The sequence below is a fragment of the Penicillium solitum genome (assembly GCF_028829755.1).
Source record: "Penicillium solitum strain IBT 25940 chromosome Unknown utg000005l_segment0_segment0, whole genome shotgun sequence".
NCBI lineage: Eukaryota > Fungi > Ascomycota > Eurotiomycetes > Eurotiales > Aspergillaceae > Penicillium > Penicillium solitum.
In genome coordinates, this window is record NW_027072125.1 from 2,195,284 (window position 1) to 2,215,622 (window position 20,339).

General features: G+C 48.4%; 9 protein-coding genes across 9 annotated transcripts; 4 read left to right on the top strand and 5 right to left on the bottom strand.

Moving 5' to 3' along the window:
* Window positions 1-326: 326 nt before the first annotated feature.
* N7455_008461 (oxygenase MpaB family protein) lies at window positions 327-1,286 on the top strand (the record flags this gene model as incomplete). Its single annotated transcript, XM_065605880.1, has 1 exon — window positions 327-1,286. The coding sequence occupies one exon, from the start codon at window positions 327-329 to the stop codon at window positions 1,284-1,286; it is 960 nt and encodes a 319-aa protein (XP_065460829.1).
* Window positions 1,287-2,117: 831 nt separating this feature from the next.
* N7455_008462 (histone H1/H5 family protein) lies at window positions 2,118-3,384 on the bottom strand (the record flags this gene model as incomplete). The annotated part of the gene is made up of 7 exons (XM_040959004.2): window positions 2,118-2,243; window positions 2,294-2,476; window positions 2,530-2,624; window positions 2,765-2,895; window positions 3,007-3,029; window positions 3,191-3,216; window positions 3,312-3,384. The coding sequence occupies 7 exons, from the start codon at window positions 3,382-3,384 to the stop codon at window positions 2,118-2,120; spliced, it is 657 nt and encodes a 218-aa protein (XP_040810492.2).
* Window positions 3,385-5,644: 2,260 nt separating this feature from the next.
* On the bottom strand, window positions 5,645-7,063 carry fen1 (multifunctional nuclease RAD27; the record flags this gene model as incomplete). The annotated part of the gene is made up of 5 exons (XM_065605881.1): window positions 5,645-6,166; window positions 6,226-6,787; window positions 6,848-6,852; window positions 6,914-6,999; window positions 7,051-7,063. The coding sequence occupies 5 exons, from the start codon at window positions 7,061-7,063 to the stop codon at window positions 5,645-5,647; spliced, it is 1,188 nt and encodes a 395-aa protein (XP_065460830.1).
* A 323-nt stretch (window positions 7,064-7,386) lies between these two features.
* N7455_008464 (fungal specific transcription factor domain-containing protein) lies at window positions 7,387-9,748 on the top strand (the record flags this gene model as incomplete). The annotated part of the gene is made up of 5 exons (XM_065605882.1): window positions 7,387-7,521; window positions 7,584-7,645; window positions 7,708-8,542; window positions 8,593-8,869; window positions 8,922-9,748. The coding sequence occupies 5 exons, from the start codon at window positions 7,387-7,389 to the stop codon at window positions 9,746-9,748; spliced, it is 2,136 nt and encodes a 711-aa protein (XP_065460831.1).
* An 898-nt stretch (window positions 9,749-10,646) lies between these two features.
* Window positions 10,647-12,095, top strand: N7455_008465 (acyl-CoA dehydrogenase; the record flags this gene model as incomplete). The annotated part of the gene is made up of 4 exons (XM_040959012.2): window positions 10,647-10,851; window positions 10,910-11,825; window positions 11,885-11,994; window positions 12,049-12,095. 4 exons carry the CDS (start codon window positions 10,647-10,649, stop codon window positions 12,093-12,095), a joined length of 1,278 nt encoding a protein of 425 aa, XP_040810517.2.
* Window positions 12,096-12,951: 856 nt separating this feature from the next.
* N7455_008466 (putative ubiquitin conjugating enzyme (UbcD)) lies at window positions 12,952-13,731 on the top strand (the record flags this gene model as incomplete). The annotated part of the gene is made up of 5 exons (XM_040958957.2): window positions 12,952-12,995; window positions 13,050-13,095; window positions 13,215-13,244; window positions 13,348-13,531; window positions 13,592-13,731. 5 exons carry the CDS (start codon window positions 12,952-12,954, stop codon window positions 13,729-13,731), a joined length of 444 nt encoding a protein of 147 aa, XP_040810575.2.
* Window positions 13,732-14,665: 934 nt separating this feature from the next.
* N7455_008467 (VOC family protein) lies at window positions 14,666-16,535 on the bottom strand (the record flags this gene model as incomplete). Its single annotated transcript, XM_040960442.2, has 2 exons — window positions 14,666-16,295; window positions 16,360-16,535. 2 exons carry the CDS (start codon window positions 16,533-16,535, stop codon window positions 14,666-14,668), a joined length of 1,806 nt encoding a protein of 601 aa, XP_040809079.1.
* A 422-nt stretch (window positions 16,536-16,957) lies between these two features.
* Window positions 16,958-17,206, bottom strand: N7455_008468 (uncharacterized protein; the record flags this gene model as incomplete). Its single annotated transcript, XM_065605883.1, has 1 exon — window positions 16,958-17,206. One exon carries the CDS (start codon window positions 17,204-17,206, stop codon window positions 16,958-16,960), a length of 249 nt encoding a protein of 82 aa, XP_065460832.1.
* A 427-nt stretch (window positions 17,207-17,633) lies between these two features.
* N7455_008469 (18S rRNA pseudouridine methyltransferase) lies at window positions 17,634-19,521 on the bottom strand (the record flags this gene model as incomplete). Its single annotated transcript, XM_040960474.2, has 3 exons — window positions 17,634-18,706; window positions 18,772-19,031; window positions 19,344-19,521. Coding segments are annotated over 3 exons (915 nt in total), but the record flags the coding sequence as incomplete, so codon positions are not given.
* Window positions 19,522-20,339: the final 818 nt, after the last annotated feature.

The window sequence follows — 20,339 nt, forward strand, 5'->3', positions numbered from 1 at the left end:
TGGAGCAGACAGTGTGTTACAAGAGCTCTGGGAAGAAGTGAACACAGTCCCTGAATGGGTTGATTGGGCACAGATTGAGCGAGGACAAGAGTTTCTCTACCGCTAGTTACTTAATGCCCAATCTAACCGGACTTGCTCTTCAGGGATTTCTAGGAGGCACTGCAGTGAGCAAATCCTTCCGGTGACATATTTGTTTACAGGATATTGCTAACTTTCAAAAGACAGTTGCAGGTGGAATAGAAGCCCTCGTCAGAACAGGAGGTTTTTCTATTCGAGTGCTACCTAGACGATTCGTCGAAACCTTCCTTTGGCTACTGCAAATAACAATGGATCTAAAGTCTATTCAACCAGGTGGAGAAGGACACACTTCGACCGCGCGTGTCCGTTTATTGCACGCTACGGTTCGGAACCGCCTCCTAAAGCTCATGGACCAAGACCCGGCATACTTTGATGAAGCCAAGTATGGCGCAGCTGTCAGTATTAGAGACGCAATCCATGCAATAGCTATCTTCTGCTGCATGCCACTTTTCCGTCAACTCCCTAAGATCGGTATCCAGCCCCGTCCACAGGAGACGGAGGATTTCCTGGCGCTGTTCCGATACATCGCTTATGTTATGGGGACTCCAGATAGCTTCTTCGACGGCACTGAACAATCAAAGGCTACTATAGAGAGTGTCATGATGTGTGATCCTGAGCCAACAGAGTCCTCCAAGTCTATTGCAGCGAATTTTGTCGCTGCTGTACAGGATTATCCAGGCATCAATGTGTCCAAGCCAATGATTGAGGTTGGTTGTCGTGTGTTAAGCGGCGACGAGTTGGGGGATAAGGTGGGCTTTTCCAGGCCTGGGATGTTTTACAGGGCCTCGTTTAGAGGCTGGTGCCAACTTCTTGTGGTTATTGCTGCTATTCAGCGGTTGTCTCCAGCCTTTGATCGGATACTTATGAAGGTGACTTCCCGGGAAAAGAATAATGAGTTCAGCTACCAGCAGATTGCTGATATCTTTTCACAGGTATTGAAGAAGTTCGTCCTCGTCAACGTGTTTGGGGCGTCGATTTTGAAAGAAGGGAACAAATTCGAGTTCACTCACCAACCACAGCTGAACAAATTCACCAAGAGAGAGATTAAGACAGGCATCGACCTCTCCCGGTTCAGACCGGTGGAAACCATCGGGTTTGTTGTCTTCCTGTTTGAATGCCTTGTTTATACCCTGGCTTTTGGCATGTTGGCAAATGTTCTCCGTTCAAATGGCATAGTCTCTCAGACTCTTCTAAATGTCCTTGGATGATGCGCCTGAGTGCTGGTTTGGCTTCTTCCGTGGCACATGCCATGGTCGCGATATATGTCCCTGATGTTAAGAAATGATGGTAGAAAAGATGTGATGGTCATCTTTTTCGCAGCCTCTCTGTCTGGCATAGCTTGACTACTTGCTCGTTTTATTACACTCATTTACTGTTTCTTTACCCACTGATGGTATGTATTAAATAAAGCCCCAGTATGAGATCGTAAACTCCGGGTATTATACATATTCAGGTTCGGGTTCAGAGGGTTTATTGTCAAAATAGCTCAAGCCAGGGCTTAGCTAGGACTCTAAGCATCCTCTGGTAATAATACTTGTTTCAGTCCAACAGAATGATACAAAGATACGAAGATAAAAATAAATCACTGACACGGGAGAATATGTGGAGAGATCTACAGTTTGTTTACGACTACTCCGTACAATATACGCGATCGACAGTCTAGGTAGTATCTACTACAGTTTAACCTCCCTTATTCAGCCAAAATCAATTTGAATTCCACAGTGACAATGGAATTAATCACGATATCAAGGTAATAAGAAGACTGCAGTTCCCCATTGCAAACCCCACCGCAGGACGCCATCCATAGGACTTTGGAAAGAAGCAAAGCCATCATAACAAAGATATCCCAAAAAAAATCAAAAGAGAAGCAAAAAAAAAGCCAAGGAAACCATTGGAGCCACAGAGATCAATGAGTCCAAAGAAAGAAATTACAAGAGAAGAACAAAGGAATCAGTACCAGGTACTCTCCCTGGAAATGCGCACGTGAAAATATAGGGAGAGCTCAACCTAGTGAAAAAGACAAGAGGACATCGAAGCCTCTATTTCTTGGTGGTCCGCTTCTTGGGAGCAGCCCGGGTTGTTGTGGGCTGCGGGGCAGTAGTCTTGGTGATACGGCCAGACTTGGTCTTTCCCAGAATCTTGGGCTGCTCAACGACAGCAGGGGCCTGGAATGTTCGTCAGTAACGGGTCGATCAAGGGGGGCAGATGGACTTACGGCAGTGGAGGTCTTGCGAGCCTTGCCAGAGTTAGCCTTGGGCTTGGTGGCGGCGGCCTTCTTGCCCGCAGCCTTCTTGGGAGCAGCAGTCTTGGTAGTCTTTGTGACAGTCTTCTTGGGATCAGTCTTCTGGGGACCAGTCTTCTTGGGATCGGCCTTCTTGGGACCAGTAGTCGTGGTGGCCTTATATCACAATTAGCAGGGACCATAGAAATACATCCTCGATGAGAGCTTACCTTAGCAGGGGCCTTGGGGGCAGGCTTCACGGTAGGCTTAGGAGCGGCCTTGACAGGAGCATCCTTCTTCGCAAGCTTCAAAGGGCCAGATGGGCCTAGAGGATGACGCGTCAGCTAAATGGTCAAATAACGGATGGAACTATCCGAAACTCATGCGGCGAAATGCAGAAGTTGAATCAGATCACGCAGAGTAGGATAGAATCAATGCGCGCAGGCAGGGTACATAGGAACATACCCTTGGGCTGAGTGAACTCATTCTTCTCAACACCGGCCTTGATGGCCTTGTTGAACTGAGAGTCGAAGACACTCTGGGAAGTGACGTTAATCTTGTTGTTAGATTGAACGTACTTCTTGATAGCCTGGCGACTAAAATAGAGGGAGATTCAGTCAGTGGCTGGTTTTTCGAATAAATGGTGCCGAAATGCCGGGACGGATCCCAGAGGCATCGGCGACGAAGGAGAACACCAGAATACATACCTGCTACCATTGCGTTCCTTCAACTATACGCAGAAAGGGCAAGAGTCAGCAATGAAAATGAATAAAAACTACGAACTGGTTTTGTTGTGGTTGTCTATGCCCAAAGGCAAAGACGTGTCACGGTCGGGCGCGCGACCCGAATCACAACAACCAGGTTGGCTCGCGCCGGCAGTGATCAACTCACGCTAATAATGGCATCCTTGATCATATCTGTATTGACCGAATCAGCAGATGTTCGCGACTAGATTTATGTCCATATCGCTTTTACGCGATATGGTGGACATTCAGGATCAGTGAAAACATACCACGGTAAGAGGTGTGAGGAGCAGCAGTAGGCGCCGCCTTCTTGGGCGCGCTGGTAACCTTCTTGGGGGGCATGATGATTGATTTAAAGTGAGAAAGGGAGACGATGAAGAAGGTCAAGTTATCAAAAGATGAGAAGACTTTAGAAAAAAAAAAGGGTAGTGGGAGTGAAAGCAGAAGAGGAAGAAAAAAGAGCAGAAGGGAAAGGGAAGGCCGCGGGGCATCCGTGATTTATAGGCGACCGGTGTTGACAAGAAGATCATCAGAGAGAGAAAAAAGCACTTTCTTTCTAATTTTCTTTCGAAAAATTATCTTTTAGCCGGTTCTTCTTTTTAATGAAATGTTGTGTTTCTTTCCTGTCTTGCTGTGTTCTTTGCGAGTATCCCTTCGCGTATCCCAACTGGAAGGATGGTTGATGTCTACACATTCTCTCTCTCTCTCTCTCTCTCTCTTTGATATGAGATACTTAAGAATATCAGGATACTTTATTATCTTTTTTTAATATCTATTAGAATCACAGAAGATTCTGCAAGATTATAACGCGACAATAATCATATCAACTAGTAGGCTGGTGCTTCTACGCGTCTCGTTTCCCCTCGATGGAAATCGCGCATACTCTATTTTGGAGACTTTTGGGGCCCATATCGTCTCAGAGAGGGCCTGGGAGATCCTTTTCCTATAATCACATTCCAATGCCGTCTGGGGTAACCATTCCCTCTTTTGTGAGGATCCAGGAACCCTTCTTGAGACTTGGAATCCAGAAGCGATAAGATAGTTGGAGTTATATTATGACCTTTTATACTTATAACGTTGATGCACTGAAGCCTCCTTACTTGGAGGGGACCTGGACCTGCATTACCTCGTGCTGAAAGGTCACGTTGTAGACTTCAAAGGCTTGTGACTCGATTTCCATGGTACAACCCCTAGATGATGTCGAGACTCGGCTCTTTGAACGCGTCTACGCTGAACAACATTTTATAGCATATCTACCCCAAAGTGATGCGAATTTGAAATATGACTGATAATAATTCGACTTCAGTCTTTTTATTAGGAGAATAATAGGAAGATAGTAGGAAAGATAGTGGAGAAAGGAGCATTTACACCAGGAGTAACACAGATGACCACATATATATCATCAAAACCAAAAGAGAAATGATTAAATTTTTTAATACATTTTATCAGGAGAGCTAGATACTAGAAGTACTATAACAAACCACAAGATTTATGAAGCCCAATTTCACTCCAAGATCAGGGCACGCGATATATATCGCCCAAGAGAGGGGAAACCCTGGGAACGCCACTACATAATCACATCAGGATCAGCAGACACAACCAATAAAAGACACAGAATAACCCCGATCCCACCTCTCCCCGCTGATTCGCACTCATAAAGTTACCGGGAAGAACAAACCTTGGGAGGGGGGGCCTGGGATCGACCCGGGACAGATGTATAGGGACCCATATGATGAGCACGTTTTGTCATAACACCGAACCAACACAGACGGATAATAATAAAAATACACAATCATTGGACCAAACTACTCGTTCCATACCGTATGACCCCAATTATTGGTCCATCAGCATAACTGTGTAACGGGGATCATCGTATCTGCATCCGCAACCGGCGCGTCGAATCAAGGGCTCAGATGGTGACAACGCTGATCCTGCACTGCACGAATTCTTGCTACATATTTGAATGGTGTAAATTGTTCATGGTAACTGGTGCCAGCGTATATTTTCTGCATTCGAAGTGTCTCCTGCTTTCCATCATGAAGATCAATCGTGGTTGGTGTTGGGAGGCCTCGACTAATCTCGCTAATCGGACCCGATCTATACAACTTTCTACGCGAACGCTGAGTATTGACACCCACAATATAGCTACACCAGAACATCTGAAAAGACAATTTGATATGCTCATGCGTAGAGAACAAATAAAAGATAACAAATATACAGTTTTTGGTCTTTTCTATCAAATGTGGCCCCTAGGATCAGACAAAATTCCCGTGTCTGCTCTGCTTGATCTTGTCTGATCCTGGCCTCCAAGGAGCTGGAAAAGGTCACTGGAACAATAGAGAACCATCAGAATACATATTTCTCCAATTTTGTTTTAAATCAGACCACACTTTGCTATGATATACCGAACTTCATGCCCTGTCCCGATCCCCGAGGCGAAGCGGACATTCCCCGCAATGGAAAATAATCCATAAGAAACAATGAAACAAATAAACCACAGAACGCCCACGCCAGTCCAGCTCATGTTAGATCAGGAAAAAATTTTGTATCATAAGTTGTTTTTTGACGGAAAAAGAAGAATGCCTCTCTCGTCATTAAGAAACTAGGCCGCTCCACGCGGCTTCGCCTTGGCTTCCTTCTTAGCCTTGGCATCTTCCTTCTTTTTCTTCTTTTGTTGCTGCAGCTTCTCGTCATGTTTGCGCTTGAGAGATGCTTTCTCGTCCTCAGTGCGGGCGACGGGCTTGAAGAATCCCTCCAGCCGGGATTGCTGAGCGGTCTTGAGGTGCTTCGACAGACGAGCGGCACCATTGCGCACACGGTCTTCATTGAAGCCCTTGTCCCCAACCAGGAACTCAATCAGGCCCTCAATGTTGGGAGCTTCCCACTTGAAGTCGCATTCGGCGTGATCGGCAGGCCGGACGTCTGGGTTAACGAAAAGTTCTCGTGCATCTTCGTATGGCCAGTCCTCAGGAACTACGAATTTCTTCTTCGGGTCGTTCTTCATGAACTCCAAAACCTTCTCCAGAGACTTGTGCTCCTTGATTAGGCTGAGAGCAGTGGTGGCTCCCACCTTGGGAATAGGCTCCAGGTAATCACAGCCTAGAAGAATGCAGAGATCGATGAACTGCATGGTAGATATAGTCAGCAATTGTGACTACACGTATCATAATTAGGATACCGTACCTGTGGGCGGTCCATATCGAGACCCTCAAGCGCACGATCCAAGTGGATCTCCTGGATAGGTTCCTTGCGCTGCTCACTGAACGTCAAGTGGCGCAGGAGAATTGGCGACTCAAAGCACAATGTATCCATATCCTCTGATGCAGCTGCATACACCTTGCCCGCACGAGCCAGTACAGCACACTGGGCTTCGGCTTCCGTCGGCGCATTAATGAAAGGAATTCCCATCAGCCCAAGGAGCTTCTTGCACTCCGCATTGTGTTCACGGGTGACGCGGACAGTCCGTCGTGAGAACTTTTCGATATCTTCCGCAGTTCCAGTTTCCTTGGCCTCTTCATGGGCCTCGGTTGCCTCAGCCTTGCGTGCAACACGCTTGGCCAATTCACCAGACTTGAGCTTCGGCGGAGCTCCGTCGAAAACGTAAAGAGGTTTAATGCCGTTATCCACCATTCGCAGAGTGCGGTAGAACATGCCCATCAGGTGGGATGTGGTTTCGCCCGACTCACTCATGAGCTGTTGACCCTCCGAGCGCACGGCGATCAGGAAACTGTAGATGCTCATCGACCTGTTCTGGGTTAGTGACTAGAGATTCTTGAGCTACCGGGACGGTGATCCAATAACGTACGCATCCTAATTTGAAGAATTTATATGTCAGCATCTGAAGATATATCGCAGGTTATACAATTCATACAATTGCGACCTTGCGGCCGAAGTGGTTCTTGATCTCGCCCGTCTTGATCGCATCTGGGGCATTCTCGGAGATCACTTGGTACAGATCTGGTATTTATTTAGCAAAGAGGCGTGAATAATTGAAAGTAAGATACTTACGCTTAATACCCATCTTGAATGTGAGCTCAGGTTGTCTCAAGTTGGAATCTTGTTGTCTGTGTAGAGAGTTGAGCTTGACCTGTCGCAATACGCGAACGCGCTGGGCTGGAAGCGCGACACCATTTAAACCCAATTGGGTATAGTGTATTTCAGGATCAGGTGACCGGTCAATTCCAGCCTTGTTTCTGCCTTAATATGCATGTATGCCTCAGGCGGCCAACCGGCAATGAGTAATTCGGGCCAGAACCGGCCGGTCCATGGATGTGAAGCTGCTCCGACCCCGCCTTTCTATCTTCCCCGGAATGCGCCAGGGGGATGAGTCCACTCTAGACTAATATGAAGCGGAATCGCATTCAATTCGAGGCCAATGGCGAAGCCTCGTCCGATTCTCCCCGCAGAGTGCCTTCACTCCGGAAGACCGCCCTCACCATGTTCCGAAGATCTCTCGACGGATACGGGCATGCACTGAGTGTAAGCGGCACAAGGTGCGCTGTGACATGAAGGCAACTGACTCGGTGTGCTCTCGATGTCAGCGCATGGGACTAGAGTGTGTTGTGAATAAAAGCCTCCAAACATTACTAGAGGACGAAGCTGAGTGAGTGCCTTATATTCACTATTTACATTGGTAACACATACTGATTGCGCCGGCTACGACAGGTGGAAATCAATGATCGAATCGGCAATGACGGACCTACTCAGGAAATCCCAGCTGCCGGAGCTATCATACTACCAAGCAGGCGGTGGTACAATCGAGACGCCTTCGAACAAGAGAGGCCGGAAAGACTCCACCGTCTCGACTGATGATAATGGAGCTGTACAACATAGAAGAGCTGAGCCAGTCGAAAATACAATAAGAAATGGCACAGCTGCAAGGTCAAACTATGGCTTCCCCCAACAGCAGCCACGATATTCTTTGGACCGGGAGGAAGCTGGCGCAACCTCTCTGGTCACAGCACCAATGGGCAGTTTATACGAGGTGACGCAGCTCAGTGAAAACCGCGAGAGCTCGCCCGGACAAAAACTTGCCCCCGACCAAGCACTAGTCACTGATCTCATCTCGCGCGGAGTGGTCGATATCCAAGAAGCGGAGGAGCTGTTCTATCAGTTCGACCAGGTACTCAACCGCTACCTATGGGATGGAGCCTTGCTAGCACATAAAGACTTGACGTCTGTACGACGATCTTCATCAATGCTGTCTGCCGCTATTTTGGCCGTTACCGCGCTTCACATGCCGACTAAAGAACGCACGTTTGATACATGCTATACCGAGTTTGCAAGATTGGCATCGGAGTCTATGCTGGGCCACCATCATACTTTAGATGATATCCGCGCACTATGCATTGGAGCATTTTGGCTTGCGGATGTTAGTTGGAAGCTCTCTGGTTATGCAGTTCGTATTGCAACTGAGCGCAACCTGCACCAATTTTTTCGGAAAGCCACACAAGGGTCGCCGGAACACATGGAACAGGCGAGGCTATGGTATCTCCTCTACGTGAGTAATCTTTGACCCAAATTGTTGTTGTTTTTGCTCATATTTTTCAGACCTTGGAACACCACTTTTCTATTGCATACGGTCGACCACCGATGATACACGAAGATGCCAGCATCACTCAACACAATATCTTTACACAAAATCCATCAATTTCACAAGGAGACCTTCGACTTCACAGCCAGGTCGACCTATTCATTATTCTCACCCGTATATATTTTGCATTCGGTCCAGATGTTGACCTGGAGGTTCCCGAGAGCGATTTCCCCAAGATTGATCAATACGACGTTGATATCGGGGACTGGAAGTCGGCATGGCTTCCTAGACTTGGTAAGTCTTGACTCCCTAGGACATAACTACATCATCTGATACGTTAATACAGCGGGGAGCCGATACGTCGGCGCATATCCCTACAAGGCCGTGTATATGCATTATCATTTTTCTCGACTGCAGCTAAACTCCGTTGCTCTGCGCACATACCACTCATCCACCTCCTCTGGACAAATGTCATTTGAACGCAGGAAACGTGCCAATATCGCTGTTGAATCAGCCATTGCGACTCTGCAGGTTTGCCTGGATGAGCGAGATATCCAGCTGGCGCTTGTCGGCGTCCCACTATATCTCCACAGTATGATCACATTTGCTGCAGTCTTTCTGCTAAAAATCGCAGCCAAGGTTTGCTCGAACGGGGCCATTCCTGGGAGCCAGGGCAAACGGACCTCTATCGCCTCAGCAGGACTACACGTCGACGTGAGCTACGTGCGTGTTCTCGTTGGGCGGGTCGTCGAGCTCATGGTGTCCTGCAGCCAGCGGGCAAGCGAGCGCCACCTGAGCCACCACATCGCCCGGGGTCTTCGCAAAATGCTGACTGGGCTTGAGGAATGGGAGAAGCGCACTGCTGGTACCCAACATTCCATGGGGTCAACTGCGCAGGAAGCCCATTCTCTCTTCAAGCCGGTGGTCATCCCCGGAGCGCAAATGCTGGGTGAGCGTGACACCATCTTGAATCACCCACCCCCTTTGCTTGGAGTTGCGCCGCTATCGGCTGAACGCAGCAATGGGTTTGAGCCTCCTATGACTCTAGGAAAGCTGGAGCCCGGTCTATCAGAGGGCTCGGATGACCCTATGATGGCAGATCTTTGGGGATTTGACGAGGATTATTTCCCTACAGGAGTGTTTGACTTCCTTCAGAGCCAGATGCCAGCGTGATCTACCTAGGACTTGGAATGCTTTCCTTGGATTATTCTCTTTGTACATAGATAACTAACAGCCTATGATTGACGATCACAGTTGTTGCAGGGAATATGGATACTAGAAACATATATTTAGAGTGAACTATTAATTAAGTCGAGCTATATCTCCATATCCCCCAAAAAAAACAGTTCATTTCTCTGCTAAATGGCACTGGCCGGTATATATGAACGGATGGACGGGCATTTGGCTTAGTGGTTGTCGTTGGTGATATTTGGCGCACCGCTACTTTGGATCCCCGTCTTTCCTCAGCTTGAGTGCCGTTTGATCTCAAGTTGCCGGATCGCCTACGGGCGATGACTTTTTTTATTTTTTATTATGGTCCTTTTTCATAGCCACCATGCGGCTAAACTCCCAAACCGCCATTTCCGGGATTTATCAGGCCATTCGCGACGGTAACCGTTCCTCAAACGCATTCCAACAAGGATTGGAAATGCCGAAGTACACCCTTCAAAGTCGACATAGCAACTGTTGATCATATATAGAGACCTAGTTATAGTTACATGTAGGTTGAGCGTACATAGTACATCTCGGCGCTTGGCATAGACCCGGTTTGACCGAAAAAGTCCGAGTCGGTCGAACATGCGGAACCAAACAGCCATTGCTCGGGGATTCTGTCGAATCATATTGGCCTGGTCATATTGACCTGGATAAATTCCAAGGCCGAGATACTGTTGATCTTTTAATTCTATCCTTTCTGTGTACATTGCACTCGGTGATTTCATTTACCCCAAATTTGCCAAACTGCCGAGGTCTCCGCCATTAGTGCTATATTTGATTGAGCTCCCCCGCAACAATTCTAACTTTCTGTTCTCTCTCCACTCTGTACAATTGTGTATATTTTTTTATTTTAGCCATGATGAACAGATCTCTGCTTCGCGCAGCTGCGCGCTCAATTCAGGCTGGTCCTAGCTCCGTGGCAGGCCGCCGATATGCCTCCTCGGCCATCTTCAACTGGGAAGATCCCCTCGCCGCAGCGGAGCTGTTCACAGAGGAGGAATTGGCAATCCAGGATACAGCACGCCAATACTGCCAGGATAAGCTTGCGCCCCGCGTTTTGGGTATGTTCAATCTGCTTTTGTTATGAAATGGTGAACTGACGTCAGTGATCTCTTGCAGAGGCCTACCGCAACGAGGATTACGACCGTCGAATCCTAGAAGAGATGGGCGACCTGGGCCTCCTCGGAGCTTCAATTGAAGGATACGGATGCGCCGGTGTCAGCACTGTGGCATCGGGCCTCATCACCAAGGAAGTCGAGCGCGTGGACTCGGGATACCGATCAGGCATGTCAGTTCAGAGCTCGCTAGCCATGACCGGCATCTACGAGTTTGGCACAGAGGAGCAAAAACAGCGCTTCCTTCCTGGCCTCGCTAAGGGTACAGTCGCCGGATGCTTCGGTCTGACAGAGCCCAACCACGGCTCGGACCCTGGGTCCATGGAGACCGTGGCTCGCGAGCACCCCACCCAAAAGGGCATGTACCTGCTCTCTGGCAGCAAGACGTGGATCACGAACTCGCCCATCGCTGACCTTGCCCTCGTTTGGGCTAAGCTCGAGTCCACGGGAAAGATCCGTGGGTTTATTGTGGAGCGTGAGCGTGCGACGCCCGGGTCGTACGAGACGCCCGCCATCAAGAATAAGAGTGCCCTGCGTGCTTCCATCACTGGTATGATCCATATGGATAACTGCCCCGTACCGGCGGAGAATATGCTGCCGGACGTTGAGGGTCTCAAGGGCCCCTTTACGTGCTTGAACAGTGCCCGCTTGGGAATTGCCTTTGGTGCCATGGGTGCCCTGGAGGATTGTCTTGCCCGTGCGCGCGAGTACAGTCTGGAGCGCAAGCAGTTCAAGGGCAACCCACTTGCCAAGTATCAGCTTATTCAGATGAAGTTGGCTAACGCCGCTACGGATGCTGCTTACGGAACCCTGGCTGCGGTTCAGGTGGCTCGTCTTAAGGATGCTGGCAAGGCCACGCCTGAGATGATCTCGATGATCAAGCGTCAGAACTGTGACCGTGCCCTGGCTAATTCCAGAACGTAGGTTTCTCTGTTTTGGCTTTGTTTTTTTTGGTTTGCTTTACTAACATTGGTATTAGTCTGCAAGAAGTCTTTGGTGGCAATGCTGCCAGTGACGAGTATCACATTGCCCGCCATGTGGCCAACCTGTTTGTGGTGCAGACCTACGAGGGTCAAAGTGATATCCATGGTAAGTGATTCCTGCCTGACTGTGTTGGGCTGAGGCTAATGCATATTCCAATAGCTTTGATCTTGGGCCGTGCCATTACGGGCAAGCAGGCCTTTGTCTAAAAATAAAAAGAACGTACTTGTATATAGAATATATCCCAATCAAATGATTCAAAGAGTTATATCGGTACTTATAATAATAATACATATGTAGCCAGTACGGACATCAGTAGTAGCCTTGAGTACAACATAAGTATATGGTCACGCTATCAAAAGCATACTTCCTTCCTCTTTAGGCCAAGCGGGAAATTGCGGGCGCCTCACCCGCACGTGACATCATCGAGGGGCAGTGTATCAGTATCATGCGGTGTAATACGGATTTTCAATACAGAGGTATATTGAAAGAAAGAGATTTGAATATGATTTTAACTTGAAATTATATGTATGTATGTATTACATATAAGATCTATCTGATTAGACACTGCTCTCCATTCACCAGGCTGAACATTTGAAATACATATGTAACTAGTATCTGCAAATGCTGTCTTGTGTACATGCCTTTGCCTAACCCCGCCAAATTCGATGATTCAGCCCTATCAAAAGATTTGCCTTCTTTCATGAAACAAACGATTCTAATTCAAAGGACATATGTACATATATATATCCAAAATTCTATCTACTTCTACCTCATTCTTCAATGCCTTAAATAATAGGTAAGCCTCAAAGCTGAATCATGATGTGTCATCTCAGTGTGGCGCCCGGTATTTCCGTATTGGGTCGTACAATACCGACAGAATCGATTCCGCCCACCTGGGGGCACTTTTCCCCCTCTTGAGACTCCCAATTATCTTCTTCCCTCTTCTTTTCCACACAAAGACGTAATCGTAAGTCGACTTACTTCCTCTCTAACTTGAATCAACAACTGACGATCCATCACCCAGTTTCTTTTTACTTTTTACACCTTTCTCACTCTTTCGTCATGGCTCTCAAGCGTATTAACAAGGAACTCACTGACCTCGGCCGGTAAGCCTATCCTGATACCATCATCTGCGATTCATGACTCTGACTCTCCTCTAGTGATCCACCCTCTTCCTGCTCCGCTGGCCCCGTTGGAGATGATCTGGTATGAATACTCGTTTTCTTGGTTGGCGCCGTGTGGCGGGGCACAACCGCCCCGGTGTTGAACCAGGTTGATATCAATGAGAGGATCATGGATGACTGACTTGTCTTTTTTTCTTGCAGTTCCACTGGCAAGCGACCATCATGGGTCCTGTAAGTCGTTCTCATCTCTGCTCTGGAGGACCTTGGGGGGCCATCTGGCCCTCTGCGAAATCCAGAGTCATCACCAGATTCGTTTTACTAACAGATCATATAGGGTGACTCCCCATACTCTGGCGGTGTCTTCTTCCTTGCCATTCACTTCCCCACCGACTACCCCTTCAAGCCTCCCAAGGTCAACTTCACCACTCGCATCTATCACCCCAACATCAACTCCAACGGCAGCATCTGTCTGGACATCCTGAGAGACCAATGGAGCCCTGCTCTCACCATCTCTAAAGGTGAGCAAGACCACACCTTTCACTATCTGCCACACACACACAATCTCTAACCATTCATAGTGTTGCTCTCCATTTGCTCGATGCTCACAGACCCCAACCCGGACGATCCTCTTGTGCCCGAAATCGCGCACGTCTACAAGACCGACCGACCCCGTTACGAGGCGACAGCTCGCGAGTGGACACGGAAGTACGCTATTTGAGTGAAACGACAAATCTGATTCCTTCTTCGCTTATGTTCTTCTCTATCTCTCCCTCCCTCAATAACCCCCTCCTTGCGGCTTCTATCTCGCTCGACCACTCTTCATCGGTGTCATCTCAACGTCGCTCTGCATCTTTCCGCTTTCTTTGCCCCCCGCTCTAGATTCAGAATTCGCGAAAGCCTGGCGTACCTGTGGTCGTAGAAACGTTTTCAGTCTTTTTTTCATCCCCCCCCCCAAACTCTCTGTGTTGATTTCAAATGCACCTGTTCTTGCGCGCGTTTGCTTCCTGCTTTCGTGCCTAAAAACTCCATTTGCGCCGGGTTTGACCTTGTCTTGTTGGGCTGAGTTTCTGGGACTTTTCATATCCAACGATCCTTATGACAAATTCTCATGCATTCATGGCATCCATTTTTTTTTTCTTCTCTCTTGCAAAACGCTACATGCGTCTAGGATTGAATTATGGACTTTGCCGAGTTTTTCTCCAGTTCTTTTGCTTCTTTGTACTAGGCGATGCTTCGGACTCGGTGGGTAATGCTTTTGGGGGGTTTCGGAGAGTATTTCGAGATCACCTATTATGTGTCTTGTGTCTTGCGTTTAGGGGCTTCTATCTTTTTCCTTAAATAACACAATCTAGGCAGGCCCGTCTATGTGTTAATGAGCTTTTCGGTACTTGTAGGCTGTAGTTTGTACATCGTGTAGTATTGGACTAGTTAGTAACTATTGGACTTCATTGGTATACCAACTACAACTTCAAAACACTGACTCTCGAATAATGCATTCCAATTGCCCAACTCCCAAAAACACCATGTATGTATGTATGTATATCTATCTGTGTAAATGCAAATAAAAAAAAAAGATTAATAGTAGGAAACCGCATCAAATCAAATCTGTCGTATCAAAATTCAAAATCTCCCCCCGACAGGATGATCACCAATCAAGCAACCTGACTCCCCCGTCGACTCCCAGCCCTCGACCCCTCCCCAGCCTTAGCAGTCCTCTGACTAGCCCTCGAAACCTGACTCACCGAGTCCGCCGGACTCACATGATCATCAGCCCTAGACCCCTTGGAAGACCGATGCGAGCGATGCCGATGAGCACGCGATCCAACCTGGCTAATCGAGTCATCAGGCGAAACATGCGAGTCGACATCTAGATCCGCCACGCTTTCGGGAAGTGGGACATTCCGTGCAGACAAATATGAGTTCCCGCCATCCTTGCTGTGGATACTCGGGCTGGAGTAGTATGTAGCGTTTGAGCCAGCGGGGAGGGGGATATTGCGTGCAGAGCGGGAAGAAGATGCAACGCTAGCGTTGTCTTTGCCGGCGTGTGAGGAAGAGCGCACTGAGGCCGCGCGGTGCGAGTGCGTGCTTTGCTGGCTCTTTTGCGAACGCTGCGAGACGACGGACTCGTATCCGTCGCGGTCGTCGTGGCTGTGGCGCCGGTGGGTGCTTTGTGATGCTTTGATCGTTGAGGAGCTGTGCACGCTGCTTGGAGCCCGGGTCTTCTCGTCGTGGTAGCTGCTGATGAAGGTTGACGGGGCACAGGCGTAGCGTTGCTGCGAAGCGTTGCTGGCTGGTGGGTACTCGATTGCCCGGAGCGGGGTGTCTTCGGGAATACTGTAGATGCTGCCTTCTGAGGCGCGGCGGGGGTTATCGTGCATGTATTCGGTGCCCTCGTAGACTGTGCTGGCGCGGGGGTTCTTGGAGGTTACGCTGCGCGTGAGGGTTGAGCGGGGGTTTGAGGCGGATGTGTAAGAGCTGCGTGGTGGTGAGGGTGCTTCGATGGCGCGGTATTGGGATTGCTGGTCGTCGTTGCCGAAGAAGGATTGAGCCGCGGCTTTGATTTGAGGGAAGTTGCTTACGAACTGCGTTGGCTGTTCGGGTTCTTGGATTGTTGACTGGGAGTCACCCTTGACCATTGCGTAGGCGATGGCTGCGCCTGCCGCGGCGCCAATGAGCGTTCCCACGATCGTCTTGGCTGCCTTGCTGCCGTCGTCGCTCTGGGGCGGTGCGGGCGCTTGCACCGTGTATGACGGTGGCGGCGGGCCTTGGAATTGGCGGGATACGACTGTTGGTGCAGACCGCTCAAAGGTTGTGGGTGCCTTGGAAATGGCACGCGACTTGGCCTCGGATCGGGCTTCGGACCTTGCCTCGGATCGAGCTTCAGATCTTGCCTCAGATCGTGCCTCGGACCTTGCCTCAGATCTTGCCACAGACCTGGCTTCGGACACCTCAGACCTCGGAGGTGCGATGCTCTCTGTCTTAATTGTGCTAGCTCTGCTGCTCGCCTTTGAGACCACAGAGCGGCTGGAACTCTCTATAAGAGCCATTGTCGGTCCGCTAGCCTCCGATGATATGACAGAGGCATTGCTGGGCCGGTACACGGCTTCAATGCTGTTGCCGTCGAAGTCGATGACGGCTGCACTGAAGTACCCTGACTGCGAATCTCGCATCTTGGGTTCGCCGTGGATCTTCGCGCCCGCTTTTAGGGCACTTATGAAGAACGAGCCGACTGCGTCTTTCGACGGGGCTGGAAAGGCGACGTGGACTGCACCAGGAGGGGATCTTTGGTTCATGTTAGCTTTGTCGAAAGATGGAGTGTTTTTTTCTTTATGTATATAGAACTCACCCAGGCTTAGTCTCGGTCATCCAGAAATCAGCAGGTTCCCCCTGCTTCTGCCCGAACCCTATATAGTCGTCATGTCGACCGATGAATTGGTATCCCAATGGCTGTAAACATGATAAGAAGAAAGAGGTGGAGGTCGGGAGGTGAGAGACGGTCAAGGTGATATGCGAAACGGGCATTGCGAAGGTTGGAAGTCGACGTGCCTGGGTTACCAGCACGTACAAACAGTTGAGAAAGAATGGGAAAAACGAAGGTGGATGGAAAGAGAAAGAGAGAGATTAAATGGAACCGGTAAAGATATATACGGTGAGGGAATCCAAGTCTATAACCAGAACTATGACGCCAGGAAATGAGGCCACATGAACGATGCTCCCCAAGAGCCAGTCAGAATAAATGCTGTGTGACTCTAATCCAAAAACAGAGAATAAATTAGCCTCCAAAATCCTGCCCAAGCTAAAAAGGGGTCATCCAGAACACCGCATGTCTTCCGATAGTACGGAGGACGGAGTACGTTGGTGGACACTTGAGGACGTGTGATTTCTGTATGGAGTCAGGCAAGTGGGGGGTCCATAGACGATTGGCCCAACGATCAAGTCAATGCTCAGTACCCGATCTGCACGGGAAAGTTGAAACAGCCCCAGGACGAGGCGTGTTCAAGGCCTAAACCCATACTCTGTACTTCGTACTTGGTGAGAATAGAAAGAAGGTCAGTCCGTACTTCCAATGGCACAGTAGTCAGACCGAATGCTGTTCCTGTTCCTGGCTGCTTTGGGATATCTAGGGGCCCAACTCCGTGCAGGGTGAAACGCTCTATGGCTGGAGGGGTGCAGATGGGTCCCTGCCAGGTCATCGCGGGGAGCCAATGTGGATTCCTGTTGGCGGATGGGGCGTCTGCTCTGGATGCCCTGAGCGAGGTGCAGGAGCCTATCGACGTTAAGTGGGCTTTTTGCTTACTTGTTCTCTCGTGAGCAAATGGTAGACTTGAGAGTGGAGGGGGGAGGAGAAAAAGTCCTGCCAGGTGGACTTGGGTAGATGTGCTGACCGCTACGGCTATGGTTGAGTCATACACGTATGTACATTGAGAATTTGATTGCTTTTTTTTTTCATCGGTTTCTAAGTAATAATATGATTTATATAGAAATAATATGATATCTAATACATATTAATCTACAATATCTATCGACAATATATATCACCAATATACGATGGGTAGAAGTGCATCTCATATCGCCACCGTCGATCCGATTCGCACATTCAAAGTGAGGCGAGGGCTAATTGCATGCCACGTCAAGAATCAGGATTATTATTACGGAGTAGTTTATAAGTATTTGACTAAAGAAAAGATAAAAAAAGACGAGTTAAAAAAAAATAAAAAAGCCATATTTTTATTGAACACAGAAGTTGAAGATATGTGTCTCAGGAAAATCCCAAATGAATGGGCCCTGATCTATGTGCTGTTCACTTTTTCTGGTCTACACATCACAGCAGTCGAGGTTGAAGCTGGATGGAAGCAAGATGGATCAAGGACTGGCGAAAAGGAACCAAATGCCATCCGACCCGTAACGTATAAGAGGAAAAAAGAACCAGGTGCTCTCTAAACCATAGACCTTGGGATGAATCCCGATGCTTGGAAGCTGTCCCAGTATTCCCAGTTTCCCCCCCAAACAAAACCGAGATAGAAAGGTAGAGTTGGGCTTAATAACAGCCAAAATACTCAAAAGGACAGGCATATGCAGAGATACCGATACCTTCGTTCTGCGAATCAATCCCCGTATTTAAAAAAAAAGGTGCAAATGTGCCGTCAGTACAGACAACAAGGACGCGCGCTCTCTGGGCGCGATTTCTTTCTCTTTTGTTTTTTTATTTGGGGTTCTCAGAGGATATCCCAAACCTCTTCGGCAGCGTGGCAGAATTTGCTGCAGGCAACACTGGCACTAAGACTGTAGTTGCTGATACTGATAGTTTCGTCCTTGAAAGAGTCGGCAAAGTCATCGTGGCCCTTGGCCATGGCACCGACGAAAATAGCGACACTCTCGTTGGGGTTCAGCGACTCCAGGTAGTCCTTAGTGCGGACCACGGGCGCCTCGAAACTCATGGTCACCTTGCGGCAGTTGGGGGGCAGGTGGTCGGTGATCGGGTTCTTAATAACCTTAAGGAGCTTTTCCTGTGAGTTGGTCGAACGGATGGAGAGTCGGTGGAGCAGCTGGACCATCAGACCGGCGAACCGCTTAAATGTTCTCGGGATGCGGACGGAAGGATTGACTTCGATCAAAACGCCCTTGGCGGTGTGAATGAAAATTTGGAGCCGACCGGCCTTGTTCACGGGGGAATCGAGAAGAGTGAGCAGACACTACGGTGAGTTAGTGGGTATTCTTTTTTGACCTTGGTATTGCCACTGGCGATGTTGAATCGTACCTGGTGGGTAATATCCGGTCGGGCTTCACTGATATCACGGTTCATTTTGCGCATGATACCGATGTGCTCATCGCTGTTCAGTAGAGAGAATTTCTCATCTTTGGTCCCTGAGCGTCCACTGGAGACAGCCTTGTAGGTTTCCAGACTCGCATTGGACAGAACCACAATCAAGCGTTGGGTGTCCTTATCATGGGATGGAATTGGCACATGCTGTTCGGCAACCAGCTGGGGGAGCTCCGGAGGAGGGCATGACTGAGTCCCTGGAGGAGAGGTGTTAGACATGTTCAAGTTTTTTAAGATGATGGAATTGCGATTTAGGCGCGGGGGAGGGGTAAAGGGAAGGGGGGAAATGTGACAGATGTGGCTGGGATATAATCCGAATGGATTGGTGCCCAGCGACATGTCACACGGGCCAGATCAAAATTGATTCTGGAAGATTGAGGTTGAAGCATTGTGATTGTTGAAGCATTGTGATTCAAGTGTAGTTCCGGAGAAAAAAAAGAAAGAAAAATTCAACCCGAATGAGATATAAAGCAAGGGAGGAAAACATTAAAAGCAGATCCAATACTTACTCGCACGCTTTCTCTTGCCGGCAGCTTGTTCTTGGTCAGACATTGTTGATATAATTGACAAAAAGTTGTTGGAGTTGAAGAGTTTTGGGGGGAGGAAACTCGGGGAAGATAAAAAAAAAAGAAAAGCGGCCAAATGGCCCCCCGGGAGATTCTGCGGGAGGTCCTGGACTTCGGAGTCAGCTGGAAGTATGGAATTATATAGAATCTGACATTGCATATTAACCCTGTTTATGTTTCTTTTTTATTATTTATATTCTTTATAGATCAGAGTGTATGTTTCGGACTTTTTATAGATGGAAATCTTTAAATACCGATATAGTAGAATAGTAAATATATATATATATAACTCCATACTCTATATAGGTATAACTATAACCCATCTTCAATACTTCTAGAAATTCCCCCTTAATTCCCTTTTAATGTTAGCTCCAACGGTTAGTGCTTAGTGCCACTCAGCAGAGAGATCGACACTATACTCCCCCCCGGTTCTGCCGTTTACGGAGTATCATGCTTATACGGAGTACTCCGTACTAATGTATGATATGTACGATCCTAGCTCTGTTTGAACTAGCCATAATCGGCTAAGGAAAGCCACATGAAGGCTTCTCTTTTATAGGTTGATAGGTCCAACATCCTCTCAATACAACATCATAGCACCCGACAAGAAAACATCGACTTAAATTTGGTCGAGACTATCTGCCTCTGGACCAGATCCTAGTAGATTGGTAACTTCGGCAGCTACAGTACTTCCCGGAGCACAATGAATACCACTGGAGGATATGGTTAGACCAGATGATGAGGATGTGTAACATTATATGCATTAAATTGCGTGGGTGACTCAGAACAAACAGATCTGACTGGCCCATGCCTAGCATTGCCTCTTAGGGGGCAGCGTACTCCGTACACCGAGGGGCTCCTATCCAGTGGATGAGAAGGGTCAGCACAGATATGAAGGCCACGAATGGGTGAGAATGGCAAAGGTGGTACAAGGAAGCT